This window comes from Protopterus annectens, chromosome 9.part0, assembly GCF_019279795.1.
Source record: "Protopterus annectens isolate FY-2018-M chromosome 9.part0, PAN1.0, whole genome shotgun sequence".
In the NCBI taxonomy this organism is placed as follows: Eukaryota; Metazoa; Chordata; order Ceratodontiformes; family Protopteridae; genus Protopterus; species Protopterus annectens.
In genome coordinates this window covers 196,444,727-196,468,112 of record NC_056743.1, presented here as the reverse complement: position 1 = coordinate 196,468,112, position 23,386 = coordinate 196,444,727, and the positions used below count along the sequence as shown (strand labels likewise).

General features: G+C 41.9%; 1 protein-coding gene across 8 annotated transcripts in view; it reads right to left on the bottom strand.

The window, feature by feature from the left end:
* Nucleotides 1–23,386, bottom strand: part of CELF1 (CUGBP Elav-like family member 1) — a 1,362,987-nt gene that overhangs the window by 46,014 nt on the left and 1,293,587 nt on the right. For all 8 annotated transcript variants that reach the window (XM_044082727.1, XM_044082728.1, XM_044082731.1 and 5 more), the window contains one exon: nt 4,803–4,966. In XM_044082727.1, coding sequence (XP_043938662.1) covers nt 4,839–4,966 — 128 coding nt within the window. In that variant the 3' untranslated portion in view covers nt 4,803–4,838. The remainder of the gene's footprint in view (nt 1–4,802; nt 4,967–23,386) is intronic.

Genomic DNA, 23,386 nt, shown 5'->3' with positions numbered 1-23,386 from the left:
AATGCTGACCTGAACAGTATTTTAAAAGTTAACACATTGGCCAAAATGTAACAAAATGTTAACTTACATGATATACCCCAGGGATTACCTCAGTGTCACTGCTCAACAGAGGCACAGCAAAATAATGGGTATAGTTCCCCATACTAAAGGGGTGGCGTAAGCCACAAAACTATGGGCTAGGCTTGTAAATGCCCTCGGGCAGATAGCCTAGTATGAACCTATGAACCTATGACCTGCCTATTTTACGCTCAGTTCATTCAGAATGTCAGAGTACCAAATTCCACCCTTTCCTCATCCATAAACAAAATGAACAATAGGTTTTATAGCACATCATTTGATTTACAAAAGGACCCCCTCTTGCAGAGTCTTTGGCTAGGTTCACCTACTCCTCCAATCAGCTTCTGGCAAAACAAATATACTGGAGACAAATACATGTTTATTCTGATGAATGCTGTCACGGAATGCACCAAATATTTAAGTACACCTATCCCTTGTACCTCTCAATTTGTTCTCCAGCACCTACTTAACATCCTCCTACAAATTAAGAAAAAAATGAAGGTCTGTAGCTAAACTATTAACAAGTAATTTACAGGTGCATTCTTGCCCAACAAAAAAGGAATGCAACAGTAAAGGCTGGAAGGAGATGCACACAGATAGAGTGTATACTTAATCTATCAAGGATAGCTCACTCAAAGACAGAATGATATAATACCCTCTCTACTACCTCTAACAATGAAGGTCTTCAGTAAAGGGCCTTTGCTGCGTAAAATCCAAGCAGTAACCACATGACTGCAAGAAGCCAGAGGACAGACAAAAGTGGCCACTGCACAAATGTCAGCAATGGAGACATTTCTGTAGTATACACACAGCAGGCAGCCATTTATCTAGCTAAGTGAATAGAAACTGGGGTATTTCCATTGTGCTGCACCTCACCTGCTGGCAACAGATACTTTCATGCAGACAAACTGCTCACCTGTCCCCCTAAACTTATTGCAACTGCTTCAGCTAAAACCTGAGCTAATGGTGGACATCCCAAGTGTGAAAACCTGGGTCTTTTACTTCTGTTTTTGGTGGGAATGATCAACAAAATCTAGAGCCATAGATCAATGGTCTGACATCAAGAGAAGGTCCATAAATATGTAGTAGCTATAAAGTTGCTGAGACCTCCCAAGTTCACTGCAACATTTGCACACTTAGGCAAGCAAACAGCAAAATAACTACTACAGCCATCAGCCCCAAAAAATACAACACAGTTAGAGCCTGGACCATGTTTTGTGACATCAAACAGCTAGCCAAAGTCATAACCTTTTGTCCTTTTTCAGAAGCAGGAATGGAGTGTATACAGATCCAAACCAATAAATGCTAGCCTCTGAGGAAGAAATCAAGAACTGCACACAATTTAAGACAATACCAGGGACTTCAGCCAATAAAGTAATCACTGCAGGGACATTTTTTATGGTATCCCAGATGGTGTTACAAGAAGTGGGCCATCTAGGTAGGGAAAATGGCACTCTGCCTCCTAAAAGCTTAAGTTATTATGGCCAGCATCTTTGAGATTACTCTTGAATGATTAAGAAAGCCTACATTGTTTTACTGAAAGTGACAACCACCCAAAGTGAACCCTATAACACTGCTCTGTCAAAAGCATTAATCATGGGCAGCAAAATCCTTACAGGGTAATCAGCCTCAACAGAACAAACCGGATTTGCTGGATCAAGTTGCTGAAGTACAGAATGGGAAAGAAATCATAAATTCCATTTGAGTCAGGCAAGAGATGGAAATAAAACTGTCACAGTCCTGAAAATGGAAGTCTCTATGGTTCCCTTCAGCAGGAGTGTGAGGACCTGCCCTGACAGTTCCAGTGACTGACTTGTCTGCCAGCAAAGCTCCTTTTGGGGAAGGGCATCTTTGCTGTAGAATGTGATGGAAAGCAGCTTTATCTCTAACCCACAGTTCCACAGGGATTATTCACTAACCCTGTGAATGCTTGGAGAACAGCCTTTCCATAGGCAGTCCCACACTGCAGTCACTACTGCTGTAGTGCTAAATGTCAGGATGACCTCGTGTGATTTGGTCATACACAGAGGCAAGTCTGCACTGATACCTTAGCCCCTTCATTAGGCAGCAAGATGGTTTCTTCCTCCCTCAGAACTGCCCAGACTAGGAAAAGGAACAGAAGGTGAAGGGGTTATATATTTCCCATGGGTGTGATACTCTTTTTCCTGCTTAAGAAGGTTGTTGATTTTGGGAAGCTTGGCTGAAAAGCAATACTCCTATAAAGTGCTCAGAGTTCCTCCTCTTCCTTAAGGGATTCCTGACATATCATCTTGCTAAGACACAAATTTAAGCCAGCAGCTCTATCTATCCAGAATACTGCATAACTAGTCAAAGCTGCACCTGATTACAAGGAAGTCATGGGAGTTCTGCTCAGTCTTCCCACATAGTCCTCTTTCAGTCCAGATTTGGACAGGTCCTCAAATCTTTCCACTGCTTTACTTTGAGAAAGAATGGACACTGGGTGGCCAAGATGAGGAAATAAGAGCCTGGAAACCCAACATGGTAGAAGAACACAATCTCTTCCTACTCAGTTCAAAGTTTTGGCATGTGACTATGTGGCAAAGTGTTATGTTTGCAAAGATGTATGACATACTGAACAGATCACAAAGGAGTCCGTAAAAGGATGCCAGGTTGGAGGCTGTACCTACTCAGATGGAGTTTATACAGGGCATCCCACCTTCTTGAGTGCTGTAAGAGTGCAGCAGGCAGCATGCATAACATATGGTTAAGGATTGGCGCCACAGCAGAGATAACAAGGCTTGTCAAGTTTGCTCCCCAGATACCATGAAAGCTGATTCTGAAGGACAGAATACAGGTTTTGGATCAATCCGTTCTGCTTCATGTAAGCCTTACTGCATTTCATAATGGAAGGTTCACATGGGGGGGGGGGGGGCAGAGGACTCATTACCCTGCATTCTCTAATTTCACACAAATGCCCAAGCATGACAGAATACTACTGCCACACTTAACCCTACCCCACTACCAGAAGGCGTGAGCCTGTGTAAGGGTGAGCATACAACCTGACATGAACAGGAAATCAGACAAACGGGAGCAAGCATGTGATCCCATGCTACAGAAAGCAGGAGGTGTGGTTTGCACCAGATCCGGAAAAGGGTACAGGCCATACTCCCTGAAAGCTCAAATGCAAAGCTAAACATTTGACTTATATTTAGATCTTCATCCATACACCAGGCAAGGCGAGAACTGATAGATTTCCCTGTCAAGGACAGGAAGGTTTGAATACACGTGCTAGGAGGGAATCCTCAGCTCAGAGTTCTGCTAATCCATGACCAAGTTACTCTAGGGGCAACTTCATGGGCTAAGGCTGGTAGGCTACTACTTCCAACCAAACCACTGGAGGCTAAATGGTGTTAGCATGCCCACTGTGGGAGCTTGGGTATGCCTCCTCCACTACATCTGCCTTATGCCAAAGGAAAACTGACTTGGGCTCAACGTCTCACTAGCTGGAGATGGAATTTGCTTAATGGACTTGTTGACAGGAGGAAAACTCCATAAGCTACTCACCATGTGCCTATCATTCCTGTGGTGATGTGCTGGTATATGGCTGAGATGCAAAGCAAACACTTCCACCAGTCTCCCACTGCTGGTATAAAAAGTTTTTAAGTCACTATTTTTGAATGCAAGGCAAGCTAACACTTTCGTTTCAGTAATACTGAGTGTTACGGCTAAATCTCGGATAACTCTGCCATGGTCTTCTCCAAGACGATAAAAGGTAATTTTGATATTAGTCACATACAAATCTGACCGTTACAATTACACTTTATGGATATGGCAAAAAACTTGACTGATAAAAGTAACAACAAGATCTCAACTATGTGAGTAGCAAAAAGAATTGGAGAGTGAAAAGGGACACTTAGGCATCAGCTGTGTGACAAAATGCATTCACATATGATTCCCAGTGCAGTATGCTGTATTTTCATGAGTTTTTATCACAAATGACTGGGGAAGGACTGAACCAAACCTAAAGACCCCCTTCAAGGTGTATTCTCAAACATCAGATATACTGCTTTCTGCAAAAACCCACTCAAAACATATTTTTAGTATTCTAAGCCCTTATAAGAAATAGCTGCTTGAATTTACACATTTAAAATGCATCTTGTGCTATCAAATACACAGAATTATCATTGCTGAAATGACAACTTTCAGCAACATTAATACTAACAATGCCTTTGGCAAGCTAAGGAAAAAAAAAAGACATGAAGTTTGGCAAACTAATACTGGTTTGGCCAGTAGATTTTTCAGTAGTACAGACTCAAGTTGCTGTTGACACTTCTTTGCGCAATTCTTCTCCCACCATAAACGCTTGGTTTACCAATCAGGATATACTTGCAGTTCCACAGGTGCTCTGCAGTGTCTCAAAGTGGAGCTATTCAGGTCACCGGCACTGGTCTTGAGCAGCATGAGTATTCTGTCTGCTAAATTTATACATAAACTACACATTTTACCAAAACAGAAAAATAAATACTAGAAGGATCCACAACCCTTTTTTATAAATACATTTCACAACAATAATATATATATATATATATATATATATATATATATATATATATCTACAATGTTTAGCTGAACAAACTGCAAAAGCAAACAAGTAACATTGTTTCAGAAATGTTATAAAATAAAAAATAAAAAAATATATATATATTTACACGTATAAACACGCATTCATAAAATCAAGAGTGTGCTCTTCATTTACTGATCGTCTCTCCTCCTCCTCAACTTACCAGAGAACCTAAGTTAAGTCCATAACAGAAAGTGGCTCAGTATGGTTTGCTATCATTTTTGGATCGCTTCAGCTGGACCTTGAGTCGTTTCATGCCAATCTGAAACCCATTCATTGACTGGATGGCAGCCTGAGCAGAAACAGGATTGTCATAACTAACAAACCCTAGGAGAATAAAAACAAGACTGTCAAAAATGTGTTTCTGTTACCAACCTTTCTGTGCAACATCAAGCAAAGTAAATATATGCGATGGACCTAGGCTCACCGAGATCTCAAAAATTATATAAATAGAAATAAGCACCACAAGCGGCAGCTAAATCACCCAGTGACTCCAAGAAAGGTAAGGTAAATAGATGATCAAAGACTAAAGCAGACACACTAATGAGCATCTACGTGCACAGTCCACAGAATATTAAGATGTACTACTACTGGTACAGTACAGTTGGGTAAGTAAACTTACCATAACAGTAGATGTTCGAATAAACAGTGCTGCAGTAGCCTAAGCTATATGGGTTACACCTTACACAGGAAATAACAGCCAGAGAGCTTCCAAAGCTTCTGGACACCTTCCACACATCCAAACAGTAAGTCTGAACTCAGCTGACTGAAAAGACAGGTTTGGGCATCAAGCTCTTAAGATTATTCATGCCAACTGACAAAGGGATGCTAAGCCCTGACAGGACCTTGCTAGGAAAAGAAAAAAACACACGCCCATGCTCCAGCATACAAAATACACTAAAAAACAAAAGGGACGGAGGGAGAATGCTGCGACTGGTGGAGTGATCATTCAAACATCTACTGTTATGGTAAGTTTACTTGCACAACTGTACTATATTCTTCATACTGATTACTGCTGCAGTAACTTAAGCTATACAAGTACATTACCAAAGCTTAGAAAAACTGGGAGATGGAAGGGGAAGGGTCTAGAAGCCACCGGACAATGGTGATAGCAAAGCTCGTCCTAAACTTGGAAAAGGAATCTAGTTTAGCACGCTCTGTAAAGGTATGTGGAGAGGAGAAAGTTGCTGCTTCTAGAATACTTCAGTTCATCCCTTTCCAAAAAAACACATATGAAGCAAAGGCCATGACATACCTGGAATAATTATGTTGTGGTAGGAATAACAAAAAGTAATAGCTCAAGACAACCACTTGAAAATAGTTTCTTTGATGCAGAGTCTCTTTTGGCCTTCACAAGAAAATGAATAACTGATAGGAAGTTACCAAAGATTTTGTTCTGACAAGACTGTACCAGAGTTATCTAAGAACATCCAAGGTAAGAAGTATATCCTTGCTCCCTCATTTTTGTGTTCAGGAAAGAACAGAGGGAGATAGACAGATCACTCAAAAATCTGGATACCTCTTTAGGCATAAACAAATTATTACTTCTCAAAAAAATTCTGACTCTGCAAAAGATAAGATAATGCTGACCGATCATAAAAACTTGCAACTCAGATAATCCTTTTGCAGAGATAAGCAACCGGCAAAACTATATTCATGTTAATACCCTCAAGTCAGCCAGATGAACTGGTTCAAATGGAGCAAGTGTTAGTTTCTCTAACATAAAATTAAGATCCTAAGGAGTAGTCACTAGTTTTCTGAGAGGCTAATTATGTACCATCTCTTTCAAAAACATTTTCACATGAGAATACAATAAAAGATGGGGATTCCTGGGCAACCATGCTAAAATGGCTAACAAATAAATCTTGTTGGAGGAGTTAAGACAGCCCACAGGACAGTAACTAACATAAATATTGTAAAATCAGAGAAATAATATCCCTTAATGGGTGATGGTTATTTTGCTGGCACCATCTAGAAAACCTTTTCTGTTTGCCTGCATATGATTTTCTAGTAACAGACTTTCTCGTCTCCATTAGTCCTTGGCTGCACATTCTCAGAGAATAGGTGCTTAAAAGGTATTAAGACCCCCTCATCCAGGCAGTTGTAGCTGTTTGGAGTTGAGATGCATCAAATATCCACGATCTTGCGAGAGTAAATTCAGTCTGTGAGGAATCCTGTGGTAATTGTCCCTTGCCAATTCCAAACAAAAGGAGAACCACTACCAGTACCTGGGTCAGAAGGGAGTCACCACAATGATCTTTGGGGAGGCATTTTGAATCTACAAAAGTATCCTGGACATCTGTGGAAAAGGATGGAAAAGCATATTGAACATTCCAGTCCAAGGAGAAAAAAAGTCATCGGTCTTGCAGGCCTTCTTGCATGGAGTTCTGAAGCAGAATTTTCACAGTTGATTGTTTAAAATGGAGGCAAAATGGTTTTCCTGTGGAATACACCACATGTGGATCAAAAATTGGAAAATCTCCTGATCCGGTTTCCATTCATTAGGGTCTGCCTTTTGTCTTGCTCAGCTCGTCTGTCACACAATTTTGCTCTGACAGAAAGATACCTGAAGTCTAAGATTGTGCTGTAAAACTATATCCCATGCCAACATGGCCAGTCTGTAAAGGGGGATAAGGTACATTTCGACCTTGCTTATTTATGTACCACATTATTGTGCTACTGTCTATATCTACCTAAAGAGGTAGTGGTGACCACAGATGATTTACAAAGTCGACAGCCTTTATACAAACTAGCATCTCTTTTGTGTTGACGTGGGTTGTTCCGTCTTTTTTAAAACACCTTTATTGAATTATCACTTCAGACACAGGCAGACATATGTATATAAAAGAAAACAAACTAAATTAACAAGTTTTTTGTTACAAGCATTATAAAAAGAAGTTATGTACCTACCACAACTTTCCATGTTAGTTGTCTTCATCTCGCCTTCTTTCTTGCTTGTTGGGATCGGAGCCGATCATCTGCTCTGACTCGGCCATCTTCTATAGCTCGAGAACTGTTTACTGGCTCGAGGCTAAACCTTATCCCATGATGCCTAGCGCTAGCTACCCAGATCTCGTTTGAAATAACTAACCTCAGCCATAGCTACAGAATGAAACCCCTCCAAGCAAAAGGTTAAACATACCTGTCATAATCTCCAAGTCAGTAGAGGAAACAAACCAGAGAACACTCAGCCAGTGAAACCTGAACTCCTCTCGGTCCAATGGGAGAGGGGGATGGAGGGGACGCAAGAAAGAAGGCGAGATGAAGACAACTAATATGGAACATTATGGTAGGTACATAACTTCTTTATGTTAAGTTGTCTATCTCGCCTTTGTTTCTTGCTTGTTGGGACAGCGTCCCTAGCACCTACAATCCTGGGTGGCTCATTGGAACACACTCTTCAGAACAGTGGAACCAAAGTTAGCTCTACTCCTGGAGACCATGTCTAACTTGTAATGAGAAATAAAGGTATGAGGATTTGCCCACGTTGCAGCGGCACAGATAGAGTCCATGGGCAACCTAGACTGGAAGGCTACAGAGGTGGCCAAGGCCCTAGTAGAATGACATTTTGGTTTGATAGACAACTCTTTGTTTTAGTTGATAAATGAAGGTTATTACCACTTTGGAAACTGGAAGACCCTGTTTGCTCTTAGCAAAGGAAAGGAAAAGCTGGACCGATTTTCTTACATCCTTCGTTCTATGCAGGTAAAAAACGCAACTGTCTATGAACATCCAATAGGTGTAATTTGTATTCTGCCTTGTTGGTGTGGTTAAGGAAAAACACAGGGAGGTCTATAGATTGGTTTAGATTGTTTTCTGAGCAGACATTCGGAAAGAAGGAGGGATTAGTCCTCACAGCAACCCTGTCCTTATGAAAAACTTTAGTATGGATGACGAACACTTAGTGCCTGAAGTTCAGAGACACGCCTGGCTGAAGTAATAGCTACCAGAAAGAGAGTTTTCCAAGATAGAAACTTAATGGAGCAGGATTGCTGCCGGTTCAAAAGGGGGCATAATGAAGGAGGTTAGTACCAAATTAAGGTCCCAAGGAGGAGGGGGATCTCTCACTGGGGGCCTAAGGAGAATAGTCCCTCTGAGAAAGGCTTTACATAGCTTATGAGACATAATGTTTAGATCAGAAAAACCAACATGAAAGTTAGAGATGGCCGCTAGTTGAACCCTGATTGTAGCAAAAGCGGACCCAGAATGAAAAAGCTCTGTAAGGAACTCTAAGATTTCGTGAACTGGGGCTGAAAAGGGATCTATGTTCCTAGCCTCTGCCCAACAAGAGAAATGTTTCCATTTGCTAGCATAAGTCTTCCTAGTAGCGGATTTGTGAGAGGAGACAATAATCTCACGAACGGCCGGGGAAATGCTGGGAAGCCTGGCTAGGGTTGGAATTGGATCAACCAAGCTGTGAGCTGGAGTTTTTGGAGGGATTGATGCAGCTCTCCTGATTGATGAATCAGCAGGTCTGGAATAGGGTCCAGAGTCCAGGGCTGCTCGAGGAGGTAACGGTGCAGGAATGGAAACCATATCTGCCAAGGCCAGTAGGGGGCAATGAGGATCACTTTGCAACCCAATGGGATAGCTTTCTGTATGACTTTGGGTATAAGAGGGAACGGAGGGAAGGCATAAAGAAGTCCCTGAGGCCAATCGTGGACTAGAGCATCTCTGGCGCGGGGGTGGGGGACCAGGAAGCGGTAAAAGGGAGAAGTAGTTGCTGCATTTGCTGTTGAAAGGGGTGGCAAACAGATCGCAGTAAGGCTGTCCCCATTTTCGGAAGATCAGATCCACAACTACCTGATTCAGAGACCACTCGTGGGGCATGAGAATAGCTCTGCTGAGCCTGTCTGCTATGACGTTGGACCTCCCAGGGATTAGGTCGCAATCAGAAATCGTTGGGAGGAAATCACCCACTGCAAGAGTCTGAGTGCTTCTCGACATAGGGGGTAGGACCTGGTTCCGCTCTGTTTGTTGATGTACCACACCACTGACATGTTGTCAGTTTGAATTGCAATGGTCCCAGAAGGGAGAGAGTCCTGAAGGGCTTGCAACGCTAGGAGCACGGCTCTCATCTCAAAGACATTTATGTGCAGATGGTACTCATGAGGCTGCCAAGTGCCTTGGACTGTCCTGCCCTGATAATGCCCCCCCCCCAATCAGTGAAGCGTCCGTGGTCACTGTGGCAACTGGAGGGGGCTGGATGAATGGTCTGCCCTGAGACACTAGTGGGGAGACCATCCACCAGGAAAGGTGTCTTTTGCATGTTTCTGTAATCATGATCATGTGAGACATGGGGAGCTGTTGAAAGGACCAGTGTGTGAAAAGAAGCCACTGAAGAATTCTCACGTGAAAATGGGCCAGAGGTATCACAAGAATTGCTGCTGCCATCGAACCCAGAGTTTGAAGGACCAACCTGACTTGTACCCTTTTGCATTGCATGAGGATATGAACTAGCTGCTGAATTGTGGCCACCCTGTCTGGCGGTAGCCTTGTGGACATATTTCTTGTATCTAAATCTGCTCCTATATAGGCAACAGATTGACAGGACAACAAGGCAGATTTTTCGAAATTTATAGTAATGCCTAGCTGGGCACAAATTGTAATTGTATAGTCCCTGGCTTGAAGGAGTTGATGCCTGGTAGTAGCAGTAAGGAGCCAATCTTCTAGATATGGTAACACCTGGAATCCTCGACGCCTCAGGTGAGCCGTGACCACTGCCATGCATTTGGTGAACACCCTAGGGGCTGTGGTGAGACCAAAGGGCAGAGCTCTGAACTGGTAATGACTGGCTCCCAGCCGGAAGCGAAGGAACCTCCTGGAGCGCCTGTCCATTTTGATGTGACAGTATGCATCCTGAAGATCTACTGAGCACATCCAATTGCCCTGACCCAAAAAGGGTAGAATGGACTGTAGCGTGACCATCCGAAACCTTGTTCTTTGAACAGACTTGTTTAGTCTGCTGAGATCCAATATTGGTCTCCAGTCCCCTGTCTTTTTTGGTACCAAAAAGAACCTTGAGTAAGTTCCGGATCCATGTTGGTCTGCCGGGACTTCCTGGATGACTTTTTTCTCCAGTCTTGAAATTTCTATGACTGCTTGGTCCCTCAGATTGGGTGGAATATCTGGAAAGGATTTGCTTGACGGTAATGGGGGTTGGAAGAAGGGAATTATGTAGCCTCCGGATATGACTGAGTGTACCCATCTGTCTTGCGTTAGGTTTTGCCAGGCTTTTGGGTACAGTGAAAGTCTAACCCTGACTGCCTCCAGATGCGGGCAGCCGGGCAACCCTTCAGTGATGCTGGAAGGGCTTGTCAGAGAAGGATTCTCTGCTGCCCTGGTTCTGCGGACCCCCTCTGCCACGAGGGCGGCGTCTGTTGTTGTTTCCTCCTCTGTCCCTGGAGGAAAAAATCACTACGTGTGTCAGGCGAGGCTACCTAGGATTTCTGAAACCACATTTTACCAGTCTTCTGACCCTTGGGGTATGGTCTAGAAGGAGTGGAAAAATGGACTCCCATGGCAGAGAGAGTCTTGCCTTCCTGTTCCCACCTAGTCAGAGTGTCTTTCACCTGTGGACAAAGAGAAAGGAACCATCAAAGGGGGTATTGGTGAACGACGCTCTAAAGGGTTCCACAAAATTACACAGCTGCATCCATGCGTGTCTCCTGAAGGCTACGCCTGTACCTGCGGCTCTACTCGCACCATCGGCTGCATAGGAAATGAGCCTCATGGAAGAGTTGACTACAGAATTAAGGGTCGCTAGCTGAGAAGCCACTTTAGCTTGAGCCCCCTCAGCTGATGGATCCTGAAGGGTATCTCCGAGCTCTTTCAGGAGATCCCTCTGAAGCCTGGAGAAATGGCATAAGTAATTCAGTGACCTCATGGAAAAGGCCGCTGAAGCAAACATTCGATTCCCATATCTATCCATGGTCCTGGACTCCTTGTTAGGAGGATGGACAGAGGAAGAAGTTTCCGCTAACTTTTTAGTGGCTGTTGCTACCACCATGGCATCTATTGGAATACCCTTACTAAGGAACTGTTTATCGGGGGTGCAGTGATAAACTTGCCGGGTCTCCTCGGGGTTGGTTCCACTGTATCTGGGGCTGACCAAGCCCTTCGAGCCACTACTGACATTAACGGATCGAAAGGCGGAGAAACCCAGGAGGTGGAAGGTCGGTAACCGAACGCATCCAGGAATACAGATTCGTCCTCAGTAGGGGCAAGGGTATTCCAGTTCCCCCTCTGCTTAAGCATTTCTAGGATGTCCGAAAAGGAAACATCTTCAGAGGGGGGTCGCGGGGACCCTTCCAATTCATCCAAATCCATATCCGAAGTGACAGACTCGGGGGAGTCAATGTGCTTCCTCTTGCACTTCTTCTTCCGAGGAGGTTCCTCTGAATGATCAGGGGAGGCCTCGGAAGAAGAGGAAACACCCAATGGGATGCCATGGAGCGCCGGTTCCCCACGCTTGGGGTCTGGAGGAGGGACAGAGGTTGACGCAGGCACTACAGGGGACGGAGCCAGTGGGGTCGAAAGTGGAACTGACTCAGAGACCAGTATACTCCTCATGACATCGAAGGCTCCCCTGCCACCATGCAGAGAAGGCTCCGGCTCCAAGGAAACTGGAACCCTTCTCTGCACCGAGGGAGACGGCTCCGAGGCCGATGCAGGAGCCAAGCTCACCTGTGCCGACACTCCGAGAGGGAGAACGGGGTCAGACAAAGGTCCAATGCCACTTGCCTCCTCAGAGCCGACGAGGGTGTCTCGGTGCCCAGATCCATCGAGGGGATCGGAGCCAACGACAGAACCGAAGCAGAAATAGTTATCGGAGCCGACAGTTCCACGATTTGAACCCCAACAAACTCCGGCTCCGAGCTCAATGGAGTCAGAGGACGAACATCGATAGAAACGGACGGAGCCGACACCTGTTGAGAAGGGCTGGACAACATCTTGGCAAGTGCCTGCGACTTCAACAACCTACTGACCACTCTCTCTACGTTGTGGTCAGAGAGCCTAGAGGACCGAGAAGAGTGGGAAGATCTGTGACTGCGGTCACTCTGCAACAGGGGATACTGAGGAACCGAATGTATGGACTCTAGAGAAGGGGACCTCGGCCTCTTGTGGGTCCGCGAAGGTACTGGTGGAGCCGACGGGGAGGCAGTCTCCTCGGTTCCATCCAGAACCGGAGTAGTAGGTAAGGCTTGGGCCAATGACTGCTCCGAGCTGGGAGCCGACGATTTGGCCGGTTTAGGAAATTTCACAGGCTGAGCCTTGGCCAGTGAATCCTGGGGCTTAAGAAGACCCCTCAAAATAAGCTTATTTTTGTGCTCCTGCAGAACTCTTGGGCTAAATGGATGGCATACAGAACAAGAGTCCTGCAGGTGCACTGCGCCTAAGCAATAGATGGAAGAAGTGTGCCCATCTGTCAGAGACATTTTCTGACAGCATGAGTCACACTTCTTGAATCCAGACACCTTGGATTCTTTAGACATATCCAACAACTAATAAGATACTACACTGATCTGTTCTGGCCAAAAGGCCAGACAGCAAAAACTAATACCAGAACACCACCAAAAACAAGAAAAAAACACACACAGTATACTACAGATAAAGATATATATATATTTTTTTAAACTAGGAAGCCTCTAACTTAAACTGTTACCTAACAATAAGAAAGAAGAATTTAACTAAAACACTAACCTAAGAGGGATAGGGGTGGGGGAGAACTCTCTAATTTAAACGAGTTCTAAGGGAAAAACTACAAACACTCTAAACTAAAACAAACTAGTTAGCGACTATTATATTAAACAATAAACTACCAGAAAAACACCTAATCTGACAGCAGTTCAATAAAACTTATACGAGCCTGAGCCAGTAACAACGAACCTCACAGCTGAAGCAGCAAATGGGATGTGGGTAGCTAGCGTTAGGCATCATGGGATAAGGGGTAGCCTCGAGCCAGTAAACAGCTCTCGAGCTATAGAAGATGGCCGAGTTAGAGCCAAGGATCGGCTCTGATCCTAACAAGCAAGAAACGAAGGCGAGCTAGACAAATTAACATCATTACATGGATTCCCTTTGTATAATCATCAATCCAGCATTACATAAACTGCTCAATTCCTGCCTTCCCTTAAATCTCACTCCTCCTCCAAAGATTCTGCATGTACTGCTCCCCACAATTTCCATTTTTTCTATGTAATTTTCGCCTACCCTTTTCTAAAAAACCCACTTAGGTTCATAGGTTCATACTAGGCTATCTGCCCTAGGGCATTTATAAGCCTAGCCAGAATGTGCTTGTCTTTCGCCACCCATTTTAAATTTATTTTGCTATTCCCTTTTTCGAGGTTAGTATACTGTGCCTCTGTCTAACAGTGACACAGAGGTGATACCCGGGGTAAACCTACGATCTCCCATCCACTCATCAAGATTCCTCTTGAAGAGAGTCAATGAGGGACTCTGCCTAACCTGGACTGGGACTTTATTCCAGAGTGAAGGGAGCCTCTGGGTTATGAGTCTGTCCCTCCAGCATGTCCTATTTATTTCAGTGCTGAGGTTCAAGTCTCTCGAGCGCGTAGCTCGATGGGATTTGGATTTTCTGAGGTGCAGCATGTCCATTAATTCCGGGTTGGACATGGCTTTATAAGTCAGGCACAGATCGCCTCTGAACAGGCGGTATGCCACTGAGTAGAGCTGGAGTTTCTTTAACCGGGCAGCATATGGCATCTGTTTGAGCCCTTTGATCCTCTTGGTGAGGTACTTTTGGGGTCTTTCCAGTTGCTGCAGGTGTCTGGTAAGGTACATCCCAAAAGGGGCATTGTACTCAATTATGGGCCTGATGAGGGATGAGTAAAGAGGCACGATGACCTCCCCTGATCTAGATGTGAATCCCTTCATGATTAGGTGGGCTATATAAAATGTTTTTCTAACCACTTTGGCCACATAAAAAAAAATAAAATAAAAATAGATGCCGCTGAGCAAGACAATGGAGGATGTCGAGAAAGTACAGTCACAGAGAACTCCTAAATCCAATAGCCAATGAAAATAATAATCCAAAAGCAGGCAAAACTTATTAAGAAGCAGGTTTATTTGTAAAAACAGGTAAGCGCTTTCGCAATAGCTTCTTCAGACCTTATCACATAAAGCATCAGAAAACACTGCTTTAAATAAACAAAAAGGCGCCAAAATCCTATCAACATCTTAAAGGTATATAACTCATTAAAACCCATTAAAAACATCATGTATAGATACCCATAGACAGTTGATAGATGCAGTAGCTTATAAATACATCTAGACAAAATCATATGAGCAAACAACCATCATTATAATAAATAGAAAAAATATATAAAAAATATAACAATACATGTAATATTCAAAATATATGTATATATATATATAGGAAGTTAAATAAAACCACAATATAAAATTATGAGACTCTTAACATCTCTTGACCAACAACCTCCTAGATTTCAGCAATGGACGTAGGGGAACCCTTCCATTCAGACCTGGTGTAGTATCAGCCCTGAACTTAATAATCCAATGGATTTCCCTAGTCTCAGTGTAGTTGCTGATGTCCCCTCTTCTGTTGGTTCTTGAGATCTGTTCTAGAATTCTAAACCTAAATTGGTGCTCTATACCTTCATCATTCGTGTGCTTAGATAGTGCATTGTGCAGACTACCCTTCCTCGTATGGTACACATGCTCGCGAATCCTATCCCTTAATGTCCGATTGGTCTTGCCTACATAGTAGGCTGGACATGCTGTACAACAGGCTAAATAAACCACATCTCTGGACATACAATTACCTCTCGTTCTAATATGGTAGATGCCAGAGCCATAGGGATAGTAAAAATCAGGGTCAGTTGCTATATATGAACAAAAATTACACTTATTACAGATGGTCATATAGGGACCTGATGGAATAAAAGGGTCATGATGTATCCTCGGGTAGCAGAACAAACTCTTTAAATTCTTCTTATTACGATACACAAACCTAGGTCGATCACCTGTAAGGCTCTTGATGGTTGGATCTACTGATAGAACATGCCAGTGCTTGGAAAAAACATCTTTAAGTATACCGACATCTCTAGTATAAAAGATGGGAAAAACAATTCCATCATCTAAATGAGATCCACCTCTATTACTATTTAGATCATTCCCTACGTCACCTGTGTATACTTCCATGGCCCCTTGTGAAAAATATGGTTTCGCTCTATCTACCCTGAGATGCTGAATATCTCCCATCCCTCTGGAAATGTCCAAGTGGCTGTAGCCACGTTCAATTAGCTTACTGCTAAGATCTCCTAGTTCACTCTCCAGGTGAGAGTCTAGGGGTGTGTATCTGGACATCCGCATGGATTGTCCCTTCACTATGTTCTTATATACATAGCCAGGATGCATACTTGAGCGATGTAACAGTGTGTTCCTATAGCAAGTCTTACGGTACACACCCGTGTTGACTATCCCACATGGTAGTTTATCAACAAAGACATCTAAGAAAGGGATGGTGGTCCTCGACCAATCCATAGTGAAATTCAAAAATGTAACAGAGGCATTAATCTGTGTAAAGAAGTATTCTAATTGAGTGGGTGTACCACTCCATACGAGGAAGAGATCATCTACAAAACGCCTATAGAATGGTACGAACTCCTGGAACAGATCATTCTGGAATAAATGACTAAATTCCCATTCGGCCATAACCAAATTGGCGTAGCTATTGGCACAAGAAGTGCCCATAGCTACGCCATCTCTTTGCAAAAAAATCTTCTCATGAAAGCAAAAAAGATTGGACTCCAGAATGATACCCAACAACATGAGAATCAAATCAACATCATAACTCAGGGACAAAGTGGATCTCCTCATGTAAGCACCAACCATTGCTCTACCCTCCTCATTGGGTATTACCGTAAATAAGGACTGAACGTCCATGGTGACCCATAGGAGGTCCTCAACACCAGAGCAGGTACTAACATACTGATAAAAATCCAGCAAAAACTGTTTGGTGTCCCTGAGGATAAAACCATTAGCATCAACTAATGGTCTAAGCTGTGCTTCAACAAAAAGCGACAGGGGTTCTGTGGACCACCCTCTCCCTGCAACTATAGGTCTCAAAGGTGGACGTTGTAGATCCTTGTGGATTTTAGGGAGGCCTTGAATGGTGGGTATCAGGGGGTGAATGACATTGAAAAATTCAAAGAGAGAAATATCAATGGTACCATTATTGAAAAGTCCAAAAAGTGTGGAACGTATGCTCTCAATTATAATGTCTACCCTGTCGTTGGTGATAGGAACATAAAATCTGTCATCAGCCAACATCAGTAGCATATCATGGTTGTACCTGTCCACATCAAAGACCACAATTCCACCACCTTTATCTGCGGGTCGAATAATGATCTCACTATTGTTACGGAGGGAGTCCAAAGCTTTCCGCTGTCGAAGACTGAGGTTGTACTTCCTCTTCCTGCTGCCAAGATCTGACTTCTCCATCCTGTAGATTTCATCTTCCACCAGTTTACTGTATGCAGCAACCAAGGGGTGCGTGGGGGGAATGAATGTACTAGGTGTCCTAAAGGCAATGGTATTAGACCTCATGTCTGTGCCCTTAAGTGTAATTTTTGTTCATATATAGCGACTGACCCTGATTTTTACTATCCCTATGGCTCTGGCATCTACCATATTAGAACGAGAGGTAATTGTATGTCCAGAGATGTGGTTTATTTAGCCTGTTGTACAGCATGTCCAGCCTACTATGTAGGCAAGACCAATCGGACATTAAGGGATAGGATTCGCGAGCATGTGTACCATACGAGGAAGGGTAGTCTGCACAATGCACTATCTAAGCACACGAATGATGAAGGTATAGAGCACCAATTTAGGTTTAGAATTCTAGAACAGATCTCAAGAACCAACAGAAGAGGGGACATCAGCAACTACACTGAGACTAGGGAAATCCATTGGATTATTAAGTTCAGGGCTGATACCACACCAGGTCTGAATGGAAGGGTTCCCCTACGTCCATTGCTGAAATCTAGGAGGTTGTTGGTCAAGAGATGTTAAGAGTCTCATAATTTTATATTGTGGTTTTATTTAACTTCCTATATATATATATACATATATTTTGAATATTACATGTATTGTTATATTTTTTACACATTTTTTCTTTTTTATAATGATGGTTGTTTGCTCATATGACTTTGTCTAGATGTATTTATATGTTACTGCATCTATCAACTGTCTATGGGTATCTATATATGATGTTTTTAATGGGTTTTAATGAGTTATATACCTTTAAGATGTTGATAGGATTTTGGCGCCTTTTTGTCTATTTAAAGCAGTGTTTTCTGATGCTTTATGTGATAAGGTCTGAAGAAGCTATTGCGAAAGCGCTTACCTGTTCTTACAAATAAACCTGCTTCTTAATAAGTTTTGCCTGCTTTTGGATTATTATTTTCATTGGCTATTGGATTTAGGAGTTCTCTGTGACTGTACTTTCTCGACATCCTCCATTGTCTTGCTCAGCGGCATCTATTTTTATTTTATTTTTTTTGTGTTGGGAGCTCCGCTGAGCATTAACTCCGCTGGCTCATTTGTTTTTACTTTGGCCACATGGTTGTCAAATGAGAGATTGCTATCAACTTGGGTCCCCAGGTCCCTAATTACTTATTCTGAACTTAATGGATTACGACCTATGTGGTAATTTGTGGGCACTTTGTTTTTGCCAAAGGGGATGACTATACACTTTTTGGCATTTAGCTTGAGGCCATGGCTCTGGCACCAGTTGTCTGTTTCTATGAGGCCCTTTTGGTGGATGCTTGAGGACTGTGGCTGACCAAGTTCGCAGATGACTGCAAACTGGGCGCCATAATCGACTCGCCAGCCGACACAAGCATCCTCCAAAAGGGCCTCATAGAAACAGACAACTGGTGCCAGATATTAAATACTTCAAATACAGCTAGTTTAGACTGGTTTTCATTTTCTAGTAAATTACTTTTCCAGCAGCCACCACAATTACAGTTAACATATCTTTAAAATGTCTAAGCAATTTAGATCCAGTGTCCCAGCTCAAAAAAAAAATTATTTCCTTAGTTACACCTGTTTGCTAACCCAAGACTTCTGACAGAGCATTCTGTAAAGAATTTTTTAAATCTGATAACTCATTATACTCTCTAAACATATGTTCCTAGTTAATTATACCTCCCAACTTCTGCCATACTTATCACAGGTTTCTCATGGATTTACTCCAGTGTTCAGGTCATTAGGCCGTAAAGAACACAGACTCATTAAAAATTAACTGCAAACACACGGTCCCCCATTCAGTGATCAAATTTGCTTTTAAAATACTAAACATTATGCAACAACCTAATATCAGTTGGTACATGATTCCAAATTCCAAGAATAGTTTGAGTTATACAATTCCATTTTAACTGCGTTTTTCAGTAAAAAGTATTAAAATTTATATCATATCGGTGTCTTCTCATGTTAACACAAAAACAGATACTATATATAACTTACAGCAATTCATCCCTAAAAATTTCATATGCACCTACTGCTTTTCCTCTTGTAAGCCTGTAATGGAGAAAAAAATTTAGAGTTTTGCATCTATCAGAATAAGATAAGTGATGAACTGAGAGTAATTTTTGTATATATTCACTGAAGAGATTCCAGTACATTAACTGATGCCTATTATATTGGCAAAAGTGCCACTATAGTCTAAAATAAGTTGGATGTGCAGCTTATATAATTTAACGAGGCTTTCTTCATTTTGTACAGATAAAGATCTAAAAATATATCCCACTAATAATAATGGGATGTCTTTTACAATAGTTACATGAGATAAAAAAGAAAAAAAACAAAAGATATGTATGCATCCAGACGCTTACAGTAATCAGTTTCAGATAAATGTGAATTACTTTAAAATAAATTTGACCTTATTCCAGCATTGCAGGAACACATTATTTTACACTTATCAGGGCGGACTTTCAGTCCTACATTGTTTGGCCAAGAAGAAAATTGTCCCAGAAATTCAGATATAGATGCTGAGGACTCATCTTTACAAACTGTAAATACAAACTTAAAATCATCAGCATATTCAGCTTGCCAATACTGACTGCTTTAGGAATAGCTGAAAGTACTAAATTAAAAAGAAAAAACCCTGTGTTACTTCAGACAATACAGAGAGTTGAAATTACATCCTTTGACCGCTACAAATGGAGACTGCGCAGACAACTAAATAATAATCGAATTGATTAAAAAGGAATTATAATTTTTTAATACATGAATTATTGAACTGTGTGTGATTGTATCAAAATCCTTAACCAAGTCCACATAAATAACACTGACTGTTAAGGAACAGTCGAAAAATGGAAGTTATTTGATCGAAGAAATCCACTAAATTTGTGAGTGCTGATCTACTAGGACAAACCTGTGTTGATGGAAGTCAGAATATCCATTCTGATTCAATGAATCAGAAAGTAGATTTTGTAGAACTCTTTCATAACACATACATAAAATAAATGTAAGACGTACAGGGTTGTAAATTTTAGAGTTAACGTTTGTCTCCCTCTTTCACAAGTTATACTTGTCTTGCTTTTTCTAAATAGGTGAAACAATCATTTTTTTCCAAATGGAAGGTACTATACTACTATGTAGCAAGGTATTAGATCTTATGCAACACTGGCAAAAAATTACATTTGAAGCTATGAATCATCACTGCTGGAATAAAATCTGGACCCACAGTGGTTTTATTACCTAACTTTTTTTAATACTTTAGAAATCAATTCAATACTTATTGAAGATGATTCTTACTAGCTGCAGAAACCAAACCCAAACTGGCCATTATACACTTAGATTGTGATAAGTCAAAAAAAAATTATTAAACTCATCAGTATTTCTGTAAGATTTGGTTATCAGTTTACCATCCACAAAAACTGTGTTAATAGAATAAATATTCCTTGTAACAGAATAAAAATAATTTATAAAACTTTTTTATTAGTTATTGAAGTTGATAAATGTTTTTTTATACTCAAGCTTTTTACAATACAAGCCCTTAAAGTTTTAAGTAATAAAATTTAATACACAGATTTTTTTTTATCTTAATTTATTCAGATCTCTTCTTTCTTTCTCCATACAGCTCAATGTCCAACCAGTAAGGACATTTGCAAGTTTTATGCACCTTATTGCAAGTTACTAAATCCACTGTATTACTCAAAAGAGAGTCAAGGACAGTATGCGACTACCTCTAGCAGTACAAATTGAGTTGCATAAAATTTAAGTAAACTGTCCAGAAAATAAATTTCAAATTTCCTATTTAATGAATAATCTAACCAATTTACATTTGGATAATTCAAATCACCAAGTTGAAGAAAGCTATGCTCAAACTGTTAACTCCAAAAATGTAATAAATTATTTGACAGTGTTTGAGTCCATGGAAGGTTTTCTATAAGCACAAATTAATCTTAAGGTATTTTTTTATAAACAAGAAACATCTTTATTAAATTATCACACATGAAATAGGCAATCTTACATTTATATAAATAAAAACAAACCATAAAGACATACTTTCAGCTGCAAACATTATTTTATTTTATTTGACATTTGTTAACAGGTTGGTCCAACTGAGGTAGAAGCCCTTTTTCAGTGGAGACTCAAGGAGAAAAGCTCCACGTCAGTGCGTCAGGGGTATAAAAGATGCAGCCAACACCATTTTCTTCAGTTTTTCTTGCCCCAGATGTCAGGTGCCCCCAAAAGGGTAGGCTAAATAGTTTATGCCAAAAAAACATGCATGCACTAAAGTAAACATTTCCTTTATCTACAAGCAAATGCGCCACATAGGTTGTATAGAATAGTGAAGTACAGATAAGACCCAGCAAATGAAAGGGGGATGGTGGGAGGGTAACCCGAACTGCAACAGTGAATACACTCAAACATCTACATTTATGGTAGGTACACAACTGTACAATGTTCATCGTGTTTCACTGTTGCAGTCATTACTCTTGGGTTGAATCTCAAAGCTGAGGATGGGTGGCTGGGATAAATAGGATTAGGAGAGGCTATGAGGCCCTGCAGAACTGCAGTGGCAAAGCCTGCTCTGGATTTAGAGTAGAGAGGTAAGTGGTAGTGCTTTGTAAAAGTGTGAACTGAACTCCAAGTTGCAGCCTCTAAGATGTCTTTGGTTGGTACTCTTCTAAGGAAGGCTGCTGCTCTGGTAGAATGTGACCTAATGCCCTTAGGCACTGATTTGCCATGCTGTAACAGAAACGAATGCAATGGCCTATCCATTTTGAAATAGTCTGTTTTGAGATCGCCTTTCCTTGTGATCCTGCAGCATATGCCACTAAAAGTTGTTCAGTCTTTCTGAAAGCTTTAGTTCTGTCCAAGTAGAAGCGTAGCGGTCTGTGTATGTCCAAAGAATGCAGAAGTCTATACTCTTGTTCTGTGGGTTTGGATAAAAGGTAGGCAAGTGAATGATTTGGTTAAGGGCCACACTAGACACCACCTTAGGCATAAATGTAGGGTTCGTCCTCAGAGAAACCGTGTCTGGATGGAAAATGATAAAAGGTTCCACAGCCATGAGTGCCTGTAACTCCGAGACTTGTCTTGCAGAGGTTATTGCTAGGAGCAGAGCTGTTTTCCAGGATAAGAATTTTATATCAGATGTTGAGGCTGGCTCAAATGGAGGCAGTGTGAGTTTTTCCAAGACATAATTTAGGTCCCATGCAGGTATTGGTGCTCTCCTTGGAGGTCTTATCTTTTTGTCCCCTCTGAGGTACTGCCTTATTAAAGGATGAGAAAAGATAGGTGGTTCTGTATTGTAATGGGCTGAAATGGCAGAGGCATGAATCTTAATTGATGAAAAGGATAGGCCTTTGTCCAGCATCTCAGTTAAGTATTGTAAAATCTGAGGAATATTTGGTACAAACGTGTCAATTCCTTGTTCCTGGTTCCAAGCACAGAATCTCTTCCATTTTTCTGCATAAGATTTTCTGGTACTGGGCCTCCTGGCCTCCAAGATAACATCCATTACAGCTTTGGAGAGAGAAGTGTTCTGAATGGCTACATTAAACGCCATGCTGCCAGATTTAAGGTCCTGAGTTGGCTGTGCAGGATCTGATTGTTTTGTTGGGTCAGTAAGTGAGAAGTTTGAGGTAATGTCCAGGCTGGACCTTGAGACAAGTTCTTTAGGGTTGGGTAACAGTGCTGGCGTGGCCAGTCTGGGGCAATCAGTATAATTTTTGGCTTCTCTTGTCTGACCTTTAGGAGTACCTTGGGGAGGAGAGGCAGTGGAGGAAAGGCATATACTCTGTTAGGTTTTTCCAGCTGAAGGATAGGGCATCCACTTTCCATGCTTGCTTGTGATAAATCCTTGTGCAGAATTTCTGTAGTTGGCCGTTGTGAGGGGAGGCAAATAGACCTATGTCTGGACATTCCCATTTCCTTGTTATCATGACGAAGACTTGTGGATCCAGTTTCCACTTGTGGGGATCCATGAGGTTTCTGCTTAGTTCGTCTGCCAGAGTATTTATTTCTCCTGGCAGGAACTGTGCTTGCAAGTGAACCTGATAAGTCAATGCTGTGTCCCACAAAGTCATGGCTTGTCTGCAGAGGGGGTAGGAATGTGTGCTTCCCTGCTTGTTTATGTACCACATGACTGTAGTATTGTCTGTCTTTATCAGTAGTTGTCCTGGATGAAGTAGATCCTTGAAAATTGTCAGGGCATTCTGAACAGCTAGCATCTCTTTTTGATTGATA